At 42.8% G+C, this 17,282-nt stretch overlaps 1 protein-coding gene across 6 annotated transcripts in view; it reads left to right on the top strand.

Moving 5' to 3' along the window:
- atp11b (ATPase phospholipid transporting 11B (putative)) overlaps window positions 1–17,238 on the top strand; it is a 32,309-nt gene extending 15,071 nt beyond the window's left edge. For 2 of the 6 annotated variants that reach the window (XM_029146824.3, XM_055508506.1), the window contains 7 exons: window positions 333–460; window positions 677–815; window positions 1,311–1,334; window positions 1,954–2,019; window positions 2,407–2,510; window positions 3,025–3,190; window positions 9,608–17,238. In XM_029146824.3, coding sequence (XP_029002657.1) covers window positions 333–460; window positions 677–815; window positions 1,311–1,334; window positions 1,954–2,019; window positions 2,407–2,510; window positions 3,025–3,190; window positions 9,608–9,856 — 876 coding nt within the window. In that variant the 3' untranslated portion in view covers window positions 9,857–17,238. Of the gene's footprint in view, window positions 1–332; window positions 461–676; window positions 816–1,310; window positions 1,335–1,953; window positions 2,020–2,406; window positions 2,511–3,024; window positions 3,191–4,203; window positions 4,290–6,864; window positions 7,002–9,607 lie in introns of all 6 variants that reach the window. The other 4 variants (XR_003785576.3, XM_029146827.3, XM_029146825.3 and 1 more) reach the window with 4 other exon arrangements.
- Window positions 17,239–17,282: the final 44 nt, after the last annotated feature.

Raw genomic sequence — 17,282 nt, 5'->3', positions numbered from 1 at the left:
TTACATCTACCTGTCGTATTGTAATATCAGTTTGATTTAATTTTCTTTTCTTTTCTGAATCAGGGGAAAAACCTGTTCTGATATTTATGCAACAAAACTGTTATGTAGTATTTATTAATTTGTTTAACATTCTGCAAACTATGTAATGATACATTGGAGGAATGTGTCTCTTTATAACTTGTACTGTTTCCCATACGACAGGCTTTTTTACTTTCTTTGTTGTCTTTATATAACTTCATTTAATGCGTTTGGCAAGTTTGGCTCCGTGAGATCGGGGTCTTTGTTTTGGTTGATGAACTGATGTCGAGTGACCGTTTGCCTGTCCGTCATAGACCCTGTACGACAGTGTTTACCTGACACTGTACAACATCTGCTTTACCTCGCTACCCATCCTGGTCTACAGTCTGTTTGAACAGCTGGTCCATCCACATGTGCTACAGAGTAAACCCGGCTTGTACAGGTAAGGAAATGTCTGGAAACACCTACATTGTGGATGAGCATTACCTGTTTCTGGGGAAACAGTTTGTCCAGTTTCATAGAATGAATCAGATCATTTATAGGCATTTTGAATCTACCCCATGTTAAATTGCCTGTTAGGAATTACTGTGCAAACCTACATAAACCTTCACACCAGAACAGTGTATAATATTGTGAATTTCCTGGTTGTGTCCTACAGGGACATCAGCAAGAACTCTCTGCTGTCCTTCCGGACGTTCTTGTACTGGACCGTGCTGGGCTTCTGTCACGCCTTTGTCTTTTTCTTTGGATCCTATATACTGATGGGAGAAGACACCACACTTATGGGAAATGGCCAGGTTTGTATTTGTCAGTGGGTGAATGATGATGTACTGCCCTGTAACAGAAGTGGCTTAGTGTGAGGATTACAAATGAAGATAGACTGCGAGTGTGTTCTTGTAAGATGTTTTTATTGATGGGGCTGGTTGCCTGCTGGTACAGTACTTCTGTAGTCACATCTCCCTTTAGCGTTGCCCTTCTCTTAGCGTTCTCTTTGTCATTCTGTCTTTGTCATTCTGTCTCTATATACCTATACTATAACCGCATGTACTGTTTGTCATTCAATTGTAACAAGTAAGTTCTAGTAATTTACCTTCCCACCACATCTTCTGTACCTCTGGTTTTTAAAACTCACTTTTCTTCTATTTTCTTTCTCACCACTAATCCTGTGAACTTGGAAGTTTCGTATTTCAGAAAACACTCACTTCTGCTGCTCTCTTTTCACGTCTTTCTGTTCAAAATTTTGTTGACTTCTCTTTTTTTTCTTTCTGCCTTCATGCTGTGCATGTCTTCAGATCTTGCGAGCTAACAGGCAACTGGTAAGAGTCTATCCACAGTTGGATACTCCTTTAGGGGAGAGTTATCCTAATGATTCCCTAAGTTTTTGTTTTGGGGAATGATAACGCTGGGTTACTTACAAGTTTACAAGTTCCAGCTCATTTTTAGGTTACTACAAGGAGGAACATCATATAATATTAAATTAAAAGGGAAGCTCTGAGTTTAGATTAGATGTGGTGCCATTTTATTGGCTTGAAATGTGTCAATTTTCAAGGTGAAGAGAATGTTATTTATTATGGGTTTGTTAAAGACTCTGAAATTAACAATTACACTAAGAACTGTAGAATTAACTTGAGCAATATTTTTGTGGATGCTGAGTGTCTCTGTATACATCATACTCCTCTATTAGTTGTCTGTGCTCTGGTTGTCAAGGAGTGAGTGGAGTCTTAATGTAAAGATGTGGCGCTACTGTCTATACAGTAGTTGCTCAATGTGAGGCCAAGGCCTGTGTTCTGTAACAGCACACTGCCAGTTAGGGCTGGTTTCTCATAAACATTTGGAAACTAAAGTCTGGCTCAGATGAAGGATTTGTGCAAGATATTGTCATTATTTTCATGTTTTCTTTTGCTTTTGACTGACAGTTGTATGTCTGTTTAATAGATGTTTGGAAACTGGACATTTGGAACACTGGTGTTCACTGTCATGGTCATCACTGTTACATTAAAGGTAAATTACACATTAGATATTATTATGTCTGCTACATTAAGAACTTGCCAACATCTTGAGGACCTGCTTGGATTCTGTCATTGTCTATTTTTCATTTTCAGGACTTACGTCAACCTGATGTTAATTGGTTGAGCAGTGTAGCACATTATGGTTTACTGAAACAATGACATTTTGCCATAATCACAATAACACACAAGATTTGTTGTGAGGTATTGAGATGATGTCAGAGACCATTATTGGAAGAAGATTATTTATCTCAGATTTGGGTCATGGTCTTCCACAGCACGTAGGCACATTGCTGTAATTTATTGATATTGTCTGCCCCCTCAGTGTTTCACAACTAGTCTTATTTCTCCCCTTCTGTTCCTTGGGTGTGTTTAATGACAGCTTGCTTTAGACACTCATTTCTGGACATGGATGAACCATTTTGTGACATGGGGTTCGATTGCCTTCTATTTCATCTTCTCCCTGTTCTATGGAGGCATCATCTGGTAAGAAAACGTTTGAACTTTTTTCTTTTCTTTTCTTGCCTACCCAAAAATTGGTGGAATTGGTGGGTAAGAAAAGGTGTGGAATGTCTTGCTAGAAGAGAGGGGTATAAATTTTGGACATGTGTTTTATGATCACAGTGGTAATATCTTGAGATGAAGCAGAGTGATTTATACCAAACTTAACCTGGCAAATAAATCACTGGCGATAGCTGAGGTTATCTGTGGGCTGTGATCACATCAGTCTTGACCACTTTACTCAGTAGCGTCAATATACAGACTTGGAGTCTGGCAGATAATATGAAACCATGAAATTTGTAGCCTGACAGCTGGAAGGCTTGTTAAACTCTGCTCTCTGAGACTAAAACTCCCTCTACAATAAGTGTAAAGGGCAAAGTGACTTAGACAAAATGTCCTGGATAGATAAATAAACTGGAAGATGATTTCCATCACTCCTGAAAGTGAAATATTTCATCGTCATCCTTCTAACATGTGCAACCACGTCATTTCTCCACAGGCCGTTCCTCCACACCCAGGACATGTACTTTGTCTTCGTCCAGCTGCTGTCCAGCGGTTCAGCCTGGTTCGCCATCATCATTATTGTCATTACCTGCCTCTTTCCTGATGTGATGAAGAAGGTTTTCTACAGACATGTGCAGCCCACCAGCACACAGAAGAGTCAGGTAACACAGCGTGGAGGGGCACAAACTGATAATATGGGCTCTCTTGTTGTTTTTCGCTCTTTTACATGACCTTCACCCCACAGGACTGTTGGTTCTTTAGGGTGTCTGAGCTGGTTTAGCTGAATAACAGTGACCTCACCACCAACCTTCTCAAATCAGGGAGGAAAAAGGATACAGACGAGCTTTAAAATATCTGGAAGAAGAAAGGTTTTGGCCTTAAAGAACAAGATTGATTGAAGAAAAGATGATCCAAACCACAGGGGCTCATCTGTTAAATAGCACAGTGGAGATAGTGTCATGTCTTTAGGCCTTGGTTCTAGGAAATCATTAAAGGTGGTGAAACGGCACGACAATGACTAAAGGCGTGCAGCCGTTTAATCGCCTTCTGTGTGCAGCATTAGGCTGAACCTTGCATCCAAAATGCTAATTATGTTTCCTATGTGACACGAGCCTTGGGCAGGTAAATACATGTCACGCTAGGCTCAGACTGTAGACAGAACATGTTCATATGTGCAAATAGTTCACCATTTTCAGTTTCTGTGGTCAGACGTACAGGAATGGCATGGTGTCAGGTTGCATACACACAAACTGCATGATTCCCTCTGTTGTAACGCACACAGTGAGAAGGTCCCCTCACAGCAGATGCACCATTACTGCATTAATTTGTTCAGCTGAAGGCTGTTTGAGGTTGTGTCTCTCGAAACTCTCCTTGTTTCATAAGATGAACTTCCTTTCTTGGGTGGTGTGATTTGTTTCTTCTCTAATCTTTGTCCTGTTTTGTCTTGTTTGTACATTCTCTTCCAAAAGTAAAGCAGCAAGACCAATTCATTTGTGTTTGCTGTTGATCTTTCTATTGAAGGATGGATATGGGAACATTCAGATTTTGCTTCAGTTTACACCAAACACAAATGAACTGTGTTTGTCTGTTAAATACTTGTGGCCTGGATGATTCTTAACCTCTGCGAGTCTGTATGTTAACCCTCCTTCCCTCTCTGTATGTTCTCCTGCTGTAGATGTATTCCAACCGTGTGGCGATAGGTGATGACTTCATCGCTCTGCAGCCTCTGTCCAGAGCCAAGAGCCAGCTGGGCAAAATTAGGTAGAGGAGATGAGACTGATTCAGCCGTGGGCTTAAAGCACATTGAAAATCAATTGGATAGATGGAACAAGTGTCCCACGAGTGCCTTGTTCAAAGCAATATTTCTATAATCTTGGCAGGATTTTTTAAGCCATCAATAACGGCTGGTCATTCCCTCTGTAGTAATGCCGTTCTCTCAATAGGAAAACTTCAATTGCATTAGCTGGATAATGTGTACTTGGATTACGGTAGCACGCACACAAACCTCTGCAGGGCCGAGCTGTGCTACTGTTTAAATGCCCATGTTTCCTGGGTTCAATGATCCATAATAAGAAAATGCATTTGGACTTTTTTGTGTAAAAGCTTTTACCATTATTTTAGTTTAGTTTGAGTGCAGTGATATGTTTATGGTTAAGATATGTGTACCGATATAATTACACACATAACTTTAAATGTAAAATTATATAGGCTGATCTGCAGAATTAAGCTGACACACCTGAAAAGTAGAAACATTGCTTTGTGGAATGAGCACTTCTATTATGGGCTGTGGTCGGTTTCTGACACGGTCAGCGTTATGTGCTTGTGTTGGAGCTCTAGTGTCAGACCCTCGTCTGCGACTGCATGCCATGCAGGAGCCAATCATTCCTTGTGATTGTGATAGAGGGGAAACCACGCATCTATTTTGGGCATGTCGGGTTGAAGACGCTGTGACATAAAGCATTTCAGCCACCGCATGTGTTGCATACGCTGAGATTCCACCACTCCTGCCTGCTACAGCATGGGACCACCCCCACATCCGCATGTATGAGTGAAAGTGAATGAATGAATGTTCCATCAAATCGCACCCGCATCAACCTGATTTAAACTCTTCCTCACGTCTCTTAATGTAATGTCAGTGCTGTCGTGTAGAGGGCCTCTGTGCGGTCTTGCATCATGAGAGAAGCCTGTTATGAATGTGATCTGTAAATCCTGTCAATCCCACTGAGAGCCCCTAGTTGGTCCGTCTGCACACAGTTGTCCTGTTCTACAGTGTTTGAGGTGACATATCAGTCACATGCATGGTGAAGCCATCAAAGCACAACAGTCGTATTTGTAGCATGAGCCATGGTCTCGGTGAACACAGACTGGTTCTACCACCTGTCTCCCCTGCATGGCGTCAGCAAACCCACAAAGCAAGACTGAAAGCCACTATAGTGCATGACAGTCTGCGGGCGGTCCGGGCTGCCTTGCACAACAGCACGCTGCCGCCCTGTCGGAGCATGACACAGCTGTGTGATTACTGATGAGTAATCGAAGCAGATGTCACTTATAGGGTCCAGGAGAAAATCAGAAACCTCTCGGGATACAAAATAATAGTTCTTCTTTCAACTCATTTCAGGTCTGTTGCATCACAGTGCTTTAGTTTGATCTAAACTACATAATGAAGTGCAGCTGTACAGTAGTGATTTACAGAGGGAGCAGAGGCAAACTGTGGACCTGCTGAAAACCGTTATGGGCAGGGACGCCTCAAAACATGTTATGCAAAAGAAAATTCTATTCCTTCACTTTGAATAATTACTTTCTTGAATCTATAAAATTACAGATGGTCTGGCTCAAATTTATAGTCTCCATGTTATTGTGCTGTAGAAGGCAATTTATTAAAAGAATTCTAATGTCTCTTAGTTTTTATTTCCTAATTAGATTAGAAGGAGATAATTACCCAGGAACCCATAGGGCTACTCCTTAGCTCGGATCCATGCAGCATCAGGTTAATTGGTTTGGATGCTAATAGATTCACTCTTATCTGCACTGTTTCCTCAGGGACGCCTTTTGTATGCCTGCAGCTTATTTCTGCTCATTTGTTGCTCGGTATAACAGCTATTTTGGAGCTTAGCTGCATTCTCATTAATGTGTTCAGTTGTCTCTGCTTTTGTCAGAAATTAAAGCCCTCCTCGTGTGACCTCATCAACCCACTCAAAGTTTCTGAAAGAGCTTTTCTCAAACAGTGATTTATATATCTTTTTAAAGTCCTAGTTAAAATGAGGACCATAAGAATAAGTGTGCATTGATTTTATCTTTAATTTTTTTAAAGTGTAATGAATTGTGGGAGAGGTTGCTTGTGAAGGGCTTTAAGCGGTCACCAGCATTGGATCTTTGGTCTTGGCAAACTGGTATAGGAGCACTTGTTATAGCTGTCTGAACTGAGGGAACTTCTGACCCTTACTCCACTCTGTAGGAGTCAGAAATCCCTCCATGTGCTGCCTCTCTACAGCGCAGCCGTCACCGACATCGGTGACTGACTACTTACTATCTGATCTGCTGCTTAGTGATTAAGTGGCAGAAACAATCATCCAGCTACACTTTTAGTCTCGCATTGAGTCTTAATAATGCTATAACCAGTACTTGCATATTGTTTCCTAGCTGTTCCAGTTCCCTCTTTAATAGTTGTTTAAAACGTCGATTGAATCTACTCAAAAGACTGAATATGAGACTAAATTGCGGAGATGGGTATTTTTGCATTGTGACTGATTAGCTCGGGGGTCTGGCTTTGTTGTGTTGCAGTGTCAGACCTATTAACAGCCAACAGGCCTCACTGTAAGCATCTTGTGTCCTTCAGATGGAAGAGGGTGAGGGTTCAGTCGGCCCAGAATATGACCCTGTTAAAGCCCAGCGGAGCCCAGGGGAGGACAATTGGCACCTGCTAGCTGCTTATCCTCCCCCTGCTGCCCATGGTCCAGACCCTTGCTCCCCTAGGTAGTACTATACATCATGCCCCTCGTGCTGTCACAGCCCCAGCATTAAGGCTTCATGTGCAGACCAAGCAAGTCTCCGTCCACCTGCATATGCCCTTCTGTTTGGTTAACCCTACCTGCATAATCCCCCATGGCTGTGTCACACCTACTGTGACCTTTACTCTCCTATCCAAATGAGCCCACCCTTTCCCACCTACTCATGATGCACTTCATTTATCCCTTTGTTTTCATATCAAGCATCACCCTTCTCTGCACAGATGTGACTGCACCCATGATTCCCAATTCCTCATCTTCCTCATCTCAGTTCACCCCCGCTGATCAGATCTGGGTTCAGGGTTTAGAGGGAGCTGATGTCATTTCTTGTGTTCTCATGCAGTCATTTTTCTGCCTTATTCATTTTATTTTTTTGTTGTTATGGCACCAAAACGATCTTGCCTGAAATACTGTCACTGAATGTGTGAAGTCACCCTCATGTGGCATCCCTTAAGGTTCAGCCAGGGAATGATGTCATCTATGTAGTCGTGCCCAGTCTTCCAAGGATAAAACCTTTACTTCTGACTTCTCCCTTTCATCAGAAGTATTACTCATAAGATTAAGCTGGGAGTTCATATTTTTCTGTAGAACTGGTAAAGCAGACAGTTATGGTTTGTTAAAGCGTGTATATTATGTACCATAAGTGTTGTTATGTCTGTTATCTAGGTTCTCTGCTCCACCAATTGAAGCAAACTGCTGTAAAACGATCGCCTTTTATTTTACAGTGGCAGCACAAATGTGTAACTTAATGCTAACTGTGTTTATTCGCTGTATAGTCATAACGACGTAGCCAACGAGCACTAGTCCAGGATTAAACTGACTTGGCTGATTGATTGATTTATTCTTTTTTTCTGGTGGTTTAGGTTGACTTTGGTTTTGGAACAATCAGTTCAAAGCCTCTTGCTGATCTTGGCTGTGGTTTAGGTGGTCTTGTGTTTGTGCTCTGTTCAAAAGAAAAGCCCTGTTTGTTCTCCTAGAGGAAGATCGATGCCATGCATGTATTATCTATAGAAACCTGATGCCGTCAGTGATTCATGTGCAGTTTGCCGTGCGTGCGTGCGTGCGTGCGTGCGTGCGTGCGTGCGTTGTGATGCGGATGTTTGGTTTTGTTCCAGCACTGTCTCAGGTTTTTACTGCAGCCGCATGATGAGCCAAAGCACAGTGTAATACACTAGTGACTCATTCAAAATGAGGCAGCGTAGGACCAAATACAAGCATCATAAAATGTGATGTCTTAGAAACCAAGAAAAACTTTATCACAATACTGATGATTCTAGACTATATAGTAATCATAATCCCTTCCTGTGTGTTTAAATACATAGTCGACACACCAGATGAATCAAGATTTTAGTCTCTACAAACCCAGTGTCACAAATCGGTGTACAGTCACGTCGACCTGCTGTGAGGACGGGATGTCGACTGCAGGAATGTAACCACACACTGTTTCCTCTTTGTCTCTGTGCTCTTCACTTTCTCCTCTCTCCTGGGTGCTGACTCAGATCAACAGAGCCACCCGATACCATCGGTTTCTAGGCAGCGTGGTCGATTAGGGCATCAATGGCTCACTGAAAAATCTGACTAGTCAAAAAATAAAGTTGTGGCCTGTTGAGGCAGTTTCTTTGTGCTGCATGTGAAACAGACTGGAACCTGAGAATATTATGTGTTGGACGGAAAGTAGAATCAAAATTAGCTAAATTAATTTATCTTAATCAAGGGCTCTGATACCTGGAGACACAGAGTTACACTATGTCCAGCCAACTGCAAGGTGTAGGAGAATTTAATAAAATGCTTTTTTTAGGGAAGGAGTTAAATGAGCAAGGTTCACATTACTGCCTATGAGTCTGATCAACTGGCCTTGGACCACGCGGACTTTACGCTAGGGGATGTTGATTGAATGCTGGGTGATTCATCACACGTATGACAACCTGGCAGAGGGGTCTAGAGTCGCTATAAGCAATCCATCATGTCATAATGCTGCTTAAAGTGAAGAACACAAACACCAGCTTTTACTAATGTACACGGTTTAAGGCAGGTTCAATTTACAGATTTATTCAAGGTGTGAGTTTTGTTACAGCATCTTAGTTGGAGCGGGGTCTCCAGGGGGCAGACGTGCCCATTCTGATGCTCAGCTGACTGGACCACAGGTCAAACTATAGCGGTGCTTGGTCAAAGACACGCCTGTAAACTACCGGAGGTGACTTTGTCGGTTCTCTGCATCCGTGCGTCTCCTGTTCATCCTGCACCAAGGAGCAGATGCCTGTTCTGCTGCTGGTTATATAGAGATCTGATCACGGTCTGTAGGATGGTTGATGGTCTGCTGCTGTAAAGCAGATGATGCTTTTATCTGTATTTATTATCTGACACGTTTGAGTTGTCTTTTTTTGTTTACTGGCTTCATGATTCATGTGTCGCATGCTTTCTTCTGTTACATCATTCCTCCTGTCGCAGCATGCAGTGTGTCATCCTCCACTCGCCCTCACAATCCTGTCAGGGTGTGATAGTCAACTTGTACAGTATTGTGTTGATATTAATTTTATCTTTTCTCTCCCCTCCTCTCTCCTGCTCTTCCTTCAGTCTCTATCAAGCCCCCAGGAGCAGACCCTCAGCTGTATGGAGTCCCTGTGCTGCTACCAGCAGGGGCAGAGCGGCTGTTCCCGCCTGGCCCACTACCTGGAGCAAATGACCGGGCAGTGCCAGGCCACCAGTCATTGCCACGCATCCAGCCGCAACAACAGGTGGGAAGGACATCGGCGACAAACAATGAGAATAAAGTCTAATAAAGCTTCACCACCACATCGCTGCAGTCTCGACTATAGGCTTTAATGTTGGTGGTAGCGTGAGCAGAGTCTCGGGGAGCTGGGTTTCTACAGATGGGACGTAGGGTGTGACTTAGCAGCCAAAGGAGACGCCAGAGGCTGACGGTTAGTGGATCAAGCTGTCCTGGAATGCACTTTTAGGACTTTGTGTCCGTCAGAGTCCTTGTTGACATGCTGAAGCCTGGACGTTGTGATTAACTAGAAAGCTGCGCTCGTCCTCAGTAAGTCGGTGCACTGTATAAACAAATTCCTAGAGACCAGAAGAGATTGTGATGGCCCTGCCATCTACATTGCATGCAGATGTGGGTGCTGTACAACATATCCAGGAAGGATCGGGAAGGTCCAGCATCTTAATAAGGCCAGTAGAGTGGAGGTCTCAATATTCCAGTCTAGTATGTGACCCGTCTGTGAAGCAGCTCTGTCTACTAACACACTTGTTCTTTCTAACCATTGGTGTTCTGTGTGTTCTGTCTGTCTGTCTGTCTGTCGTCGTTTGCTTCTGTTCTCCTTAAAATCAAAGATGTGTCTAAAAAAAGTCATTGTTGTGCTTGATTAGATGCCGCCAGTGTGTTTACTCTACACCAGCTGTTGAGTTGACATGTTGCTTTTTTCTTTGGGCTCTTTTGGGTTTTTCCTTGGCCCAGTTCTTCCTGGACATGAACGTCCAATGATTGTGGTGTAATTGGGCAGCCAAGCTAATGGGGGGTTGATGTGACTTGGCTTTTAAGCTGCACTTGGCAATTTGGGATCTTTAAATGGCAGCAAGAAGTAAAGTTAATAAAATCTATCTGGTCTCTGTACTGCACTGACAGCTTTCAGTAAAAGTATAGATTCAGTGCAACATAATTGTTTTTCGTAAATTGTCTAGTGCAGCTTTAAGGAGAGGTTCTAACTGGAAGCGCTCAGGGTTTGCTTGTCTGCTCAGTCCACTGTCAGTCAGTGTCTCGTTACAGGAATCATTGTGACCCTGTGAAGTCATTGATTAATCGACGTGATCGGCCCATTGTGCTGACTAATCAATCCTCCCAAAAAGGCTTGAGACACAGTAATGTCTAGATCCATAATGAAGACGTAGCTTTCCATTTCTTTAAATGTTCTTTGTTTTGTACTGGACCTTGATCGATGATGAATGATGCATTGCTTCTCCCAACCCTCCGTTACCCTAGCTGTCTGTCGAGTAGCATGACCTTGTCTGAGGTCGACAGCAGTGTAATGGGTGAACTTCAGGTAAATGTGAGCTTAGACGTTGGCTACAAACACCACCTTCACTCGGCGCCGTCCAAACCTGATTCCAAACGTGTCTTTGACGAGCAGAAAATAGATCCGTCATTTTAATATTTCTAATAGACATTATTACCTTAAACACGAGTTTGCTACCTGCACCATGAAGTCTGTTTCATTTCGGTAAAACTATGTTCCAATAGCTTGAGGGTCAAATTACCCCTAAATGCTTGATTCGGTTTAGATGAATTGCTTCCTGTCGGGGAGATTGATTTGTTGTGTGACCTTGGCACGGAGCGACTGGTTTTATTCAGTCTGAGCAGGCAGCAGCAAATTTGTGCTCTTTGAGAATAGGTAGAAAACAATGAGTGCAACAGTGTAAATGATTTCCTATAGCCAACTCAATATCCTATAACGACACAATCATCTACTAAAACACAGATTTAGCTTTTGTCCCTTCTACATGTCGACCTGCTTCTCGCTCACGGGTAGTTTAGCTCTCTACCTGTTGCTTCGCTCCTCCTTGGTTTGATGAAACTGACTCATTAACCAACGAGTTAATGAGTCAGCCCACATTTGGCCTTAATGCTAGGATACTGCCATAGCTGAAAGATGATAGACCTCCACCCAGTCGCATATAATGTCTTCAATGACTGGAAGCAACAGTTAACAAGCATATTTACAACTTGTATAACACAGTATTTATCACATATTTATTGGAAGCCCAACTTGTAAGTGGCTGCTTAAACTGGCCTGCTGTCGCAGCATCGAATGGCGGCCGTCGCTGAATCATGGGTGGATGTCGAGAGTCACGGCTGTTGTCACGGTAAACAAATCAAACCCCAGCAGCTCAATCTTCATTAGTCCACAACATCTCCCTCAGCCCTTGGAAATAAACAGGTTGTTATTGGCCTTTCCCAGAAAAACTGAGCAGAAGAAACGTGAAGATTCTGTTTCCAGACCTTGAAATAAATAAACTAACGATAAGTTAATGCATCACAATTCGAGTTTGACACAATTGCTCCTTCGCTCGTCTTCATGTAGAATAAAGGGACCACACCCTGGACCGGAAACGCTGCTGGGAATATAATTACTTGTGTTTTATTTTTGCTACTTCCTGTATCTGTCAGTCTTTTTCTACTGTATACTGAAACCTTATAAGTGCTTCTATGAAGAGGCCCCATTTCAGGGCAAGCTTGTTTTCTAACCCGGGGCACCGCAGGCAGGTGGGGTTTGAGTGACTAACTCCACTTGTCTTGGCCAGGCTACAGAACAAGAATGCCCAAACGCTGTCTTGTTGCATGGGGGCTGCTGCCTTTGGGGTAAACCTGTATAGAACTGTGCCCCCTCACATATGCCACGATTGCATTTGTCTGCTCTGTGTGCTCATCCCTGTGTCTGAAATCTGCATAATGTGGTTTAACCTTGCAGATTAGTTATTCATGTCCTGCTCACGTCCCCCATGTGCCGTGTCCTGTCCGAATCTGCCTGTTACGTCTTTTCTGGGGTTAAGTATTGCACTGTGTCCCAGAAGCTTAATTCTACTGTTGATGGAGCACGTGAGGGTGCCTCCAGTCATCAGCCTGTCTGTGGCCCCAGGTCCTGTTCTGCTGTTCACCAGGTCTTAAATCGCTTTTCTTTATGGGAGCAGATTAAACGATTAAAGGTCAGAGTCACTCAGAGCCGAGCAGCTGAAAATCTAAAACATGGATGAAGAGGAGCAGGAATGAGAAATGAGCAGGTCTGTAGCTAGAACACAATACGCTCGTCTACTACAGAACAAAGTGCAGCCATGTGAGAAAGTGTGAAGCTGAGCTCAGGATGTGAAACACAGTCTTCCTGCTGGTGCTGTGACATGAGTTGGTTCATTGTGACCTTTAGCTGTGACTTGTTTCCTGTTCTAATCTGTTCATGGAGGTAACACCGAGATGACGTGTACTGTTTTTGTATTTTTAAAGGAGGTCCAGCTTCCTAAGATTAGAACAAGGGCTTTGTCATGTTTCTACATATAAATATGTCTTAGTCGTATATGTTTTATGTTTGGAGGGTTGTACACCCACATACTTATTTATATAGTAGTTAAATTAAGGCCCTGCACAGTTAAACGTCATCACATTTGAATCCTGGCTGTTTCTAGAGCTGAAGCAAGAATGTTTATGTTTATGCTCATTACATTTATTTATCTTTATGGTTAATTATCATCTGTAATCTGAGAATCAAAAGTCTCACCTCGACTCCACTTGTAGAAATTACACTACAGTACAAACTACTTTTAATAGGATAAATTTAATTTAATTAACTGGATGGAGCTTAAGTGTCTGTGAACGCCTTGGGGGTTATTGCAAGGACCAGAAGTTTGTGTTTACTGTTTATATTTATTACATCGCATGGAGTTGGTATTGAGTATCTGCACAGATTAATATAAAATCTTTTCAACTGTTTTTATTTTTTATTTGTAAACTCAACAAATGATAAAACGTGAGACAAAAGGGGTAAAAGCGTGATCTTAGTCATTTGTTGTTTCCACGGTAGCGGTCAGTGCTCATCCTGCCACATGGGGAGTGCGTGGGTGCTTTTCAAGCCACCGCTGTCATCACATGCTAATTTATGTGTCACTCCCCACTGAGCCCTGTGTCCTCAGACTAAAGGCAAACAGGCAAGTTAAACAAGTACAACATGTGATGAAACCAAAACTGTTTGGACTTTGGGAAATAATTCTGGGGTCCTGTTGGACACAGCAATGAATTAAATGATATTTCATCTAATTAAACTTTTAAGGCTCTCTGACCTTAATGGAGTTTGATAAGTGGGAGTTAATGAGGAGAGACTTTTCGTACTCGTCACCATCACCATCTCAGCCATTATTAGCGCTCCATCCTTCACTCTTCTGCTTCCAGCCTCTTATAAGATTACAAAGCTCTGGACAACAGTGTGATGAATACACACACACACACACACACACACACTCTCTCTCTCTGTCTCCTAACCCTCAGTCACTGCCTGTTTTCAGGTCTTGGAGCGACACGGAGAACTTCTACTCCAATGATCGCAGTATCCTGACGCTGTCACCCATTGAGGCCTCCCACTGCTGACTCCAGGGCTATTGACTGTAACTCAGAGCTGGAGGAGAGCTCCCATCGCTATCACTCATTATCACCCCCTACCACCACCACCACCACCCTCACCCTGCTTCCATTTAAACCCAATGCAGCTGGATGCAAAGCAGACTCGCACAGAAGCTGTTGTATTGTTTCAAACCAAAGGCCTGAGCTCGGTGCAGGGGGCCTCTGTCCTTCATCAGAGTCCCAGCGTCAATTTAGTCTCATAGGAAAAGCCGGAGCGAAGACGTCAGGCGGAAGATGAAAATGAAGTGTGCTTCAAGTCAGCATAGCATGAAGCAGACATCTGTGCAGCTACTCCTGTAGATAGAAAAGAAATGTCTGCTGCCTTTACAGAATCTGCGATTCCTCTAAAAACGCCTAAAGACGTATTTAGAGTCTGTCAGTTTAAAATGTTACATTTTGCTGCCTCAGACATTTTACATTGTAACATCTTAAGGCTAAATGAAGAATGGGTTGTTGTCAGTCTGGGGTTTTGCTCCTTTCAGCCAACAGTCCTGTCAAAGCGTTGCAGCCGGATCCAGCTGCCTTGGACAAACAGGCTCCGCTCACTGCACATTAAGGTGGTTTTCCAAAACCACAAACCTGGATCATTATGAAGAACCAGGACGAGGCCATTGCAGACTCAGACCACATTAGCAGCGCATCTCAAAGCTACAGACCATCACATTCCATCAACTTTCCATCTGTGTCTCTCTGAGCCTCGCTTTCTGCTGCGGCGCCTTCATGTCTCATTTAGACTGAAAACCTAGAACACCCTCCGTCTTGTAGCATCCAGAGCCTCGCTACTTCGGCAGGTCTGCAAATGACACCTCCTCGCTTACTTCACTCCTTTGAGCTTCTATATTTCACTTGTGGTACCAAAGACCAAAGGACCCAGGAGTTGAAAAGAAAGTGTTTATTTTTGTGCCTGATTTTACAGAAGCTTATATTGCTAAGAAGACTTTTATTGTTCGTGCTGCTTTCTTGTCTGACTGCTCAGGCCTCTGTCTCCCTGGTGTGTTGCTCAGAAACTGACCGGATGAGGTCTGTTTGAAAAGCCATACAATTTCAAGAGGTCATATTATTGAAAGATTATAATAAAGGTACTGCAGATAGAACTAAAATAGATGTGAGCCTATTGTTGTATTGTTCTTGTCTCCTTTGAACGGCTGCTCTTGTTCAGTCCAGTGAGCGAAGGCATCTCCGCATTAAATAATAGTTCTAAAGTAATAAAGGAGCTTAAAGCTTCAAAATGGACATTCAGGTTTTTTTTTAGGTAGAAGGTATCTGATCACATAATGATACCATTCTGACTTCAGCGAGACAGAAATGGCTCTAATGATGGAATGCTTTTCCAAATCACTTCTGATGCATCAAGACCCAGACGCCAGAATGTTTCAATCTTCAGAGCGATTTATCAGATGAATATAATTTAGCTTCACACATAAAAGGAAAAGCAAGTTGTTTGCACAAATCACATATCTTAAACATCATTTAGTTTTTTGTTTCAGATCATCTGCCTCCATAACTCGATGCATCATTGTTGAGCATTGTTACATTTTTGTTTTTGCATTGATGCAGTGTGTGTGTGTGTGGGGGGGGGGGCGGTTGATGGATGTGCAGATAAACTCCTGTATGATCAGTGACCATGTTGCCTGCAACATCTGAATATTAGTTTGCTTCTCAGTCAGTTCGTATTTTAGCTGAATCCATTTTCGAAGCCTACAGTTCTGTCCAGACAAGCGTTTTAATCTTAACATCCTCAGCTCACGGCGCAAACGGGACGGGATGTTTGTGTTGGCCGCTCTTTCATATTACTGTTGAAGGCGTTTTCAGTTCACAATCGCTCTTTCATTATTGTCTTTCAGTTCGTGGAATATTCTTGATGTTAATTTTCCTCTTGTTTTCAACCAACAATGTAAAGCTATTTATTATTTCAACTTTTTTTTTTTTATCTCCATTTGTTTTTTTACATGATCCTAAATCAGTTGGTTCCTCCACAACCGCTAGAAGAACACAGGTGCATGTATGAGGGATGGAGAGAATATCATCACACCTTCAGTCCTTTTAGCCAGATGATGTCATAGACCTGTGATCAGTACATGGATTCTCTGAGCATTTGAAGCCGTTGTGTTGGTCAAAAGCACTTTACTGAAGTAGATGTAGATCAACTGAGCTGCAGAGGCACCTGCAGTGATGCTGCTATTCTGATGCCCCCTTGTGTTGGCTATGAAGGTGTAACCACAGGACACGGTCCCTGTTTAGAGTCAGTTAGGTCCTGAATCCAGATACAGATTTTCTGTCTGTACAATATGTTTTAAGATCCGCTGTGGTTTATAACCTGGGCCCGATTCCTTAGAGCATGGCAGCGATGATGTCATCTGAGCTTAATTAAGAGAGGAGCTGTGGGTTTGGATGTGAGGCCTCTGGGGTATTTCTAGGAGCCGGAGGTTACGCAGCCACATAATTCATAAAATGATGATTTAGTGTTTTATCACCTCGACTCCAGACGATCACTGGGTCATCCTTCAGAAGCACCATTATTAAAAGAGCTGTTCAGGGTTCTTCTACATGTGGTTACTGCATATTTCTGCTCCTGGAATTTTTAGTCATACCATAAATTAACATGAGGCATCAGGGGTTGTTTGTTTTTGTAAATGCAAATATCATCCTGGGGCCAGAACAAAGACGTTTCAGCTAAAACACCTATTATGATAAACCATTCAAAGGAAAATTCAACAAGAACCGAAGGTCGACCACGATCTGCAGAATCACTGAGGAAATGAGCTCAAACAGGAATCTAAATGAAAACGTCAACTGAGCTGTGTGACTCGGCATCAGCGAAGCGACAGCTCATGTCGCTGCCGAGGCTGTTTTTCCTCCCTCCTCGTATCAGTAAATCAGGCTGCACCAGATGATTAATAAACACCATCATCACTCTGGTGTTGACTGATATGTGTCGCCGTGTCTGTGCGTCCTCCCTCCTCCTCGTGTCTGTAAATCTGTCTGACAGCTGATGTTTATGAAGATGCAGTTCTATTTACTAAATAAATACATTTTTCCAGAACCCGGTGTTTGGATTGTGTTTCTGCAGGTCTGTGGTGTTCACAT

This window comes from Betta splendens, chromosome 4 (genome assembly GCF_900634795.4).
Source record: "Betta splendens chromosome 4, fBetSpl5.4, whole genome shotgun sequence".
NCBI lineage: Eukaryota > Metazoa > Chordata > Actinopteri > Anabantiformes > Osphronemidae > Betta > Betta splendens.
Note: the sequence above shows the minus strand (reverse complement) of the source record. Positions and strands in the feature narration are given on the sequence as shown.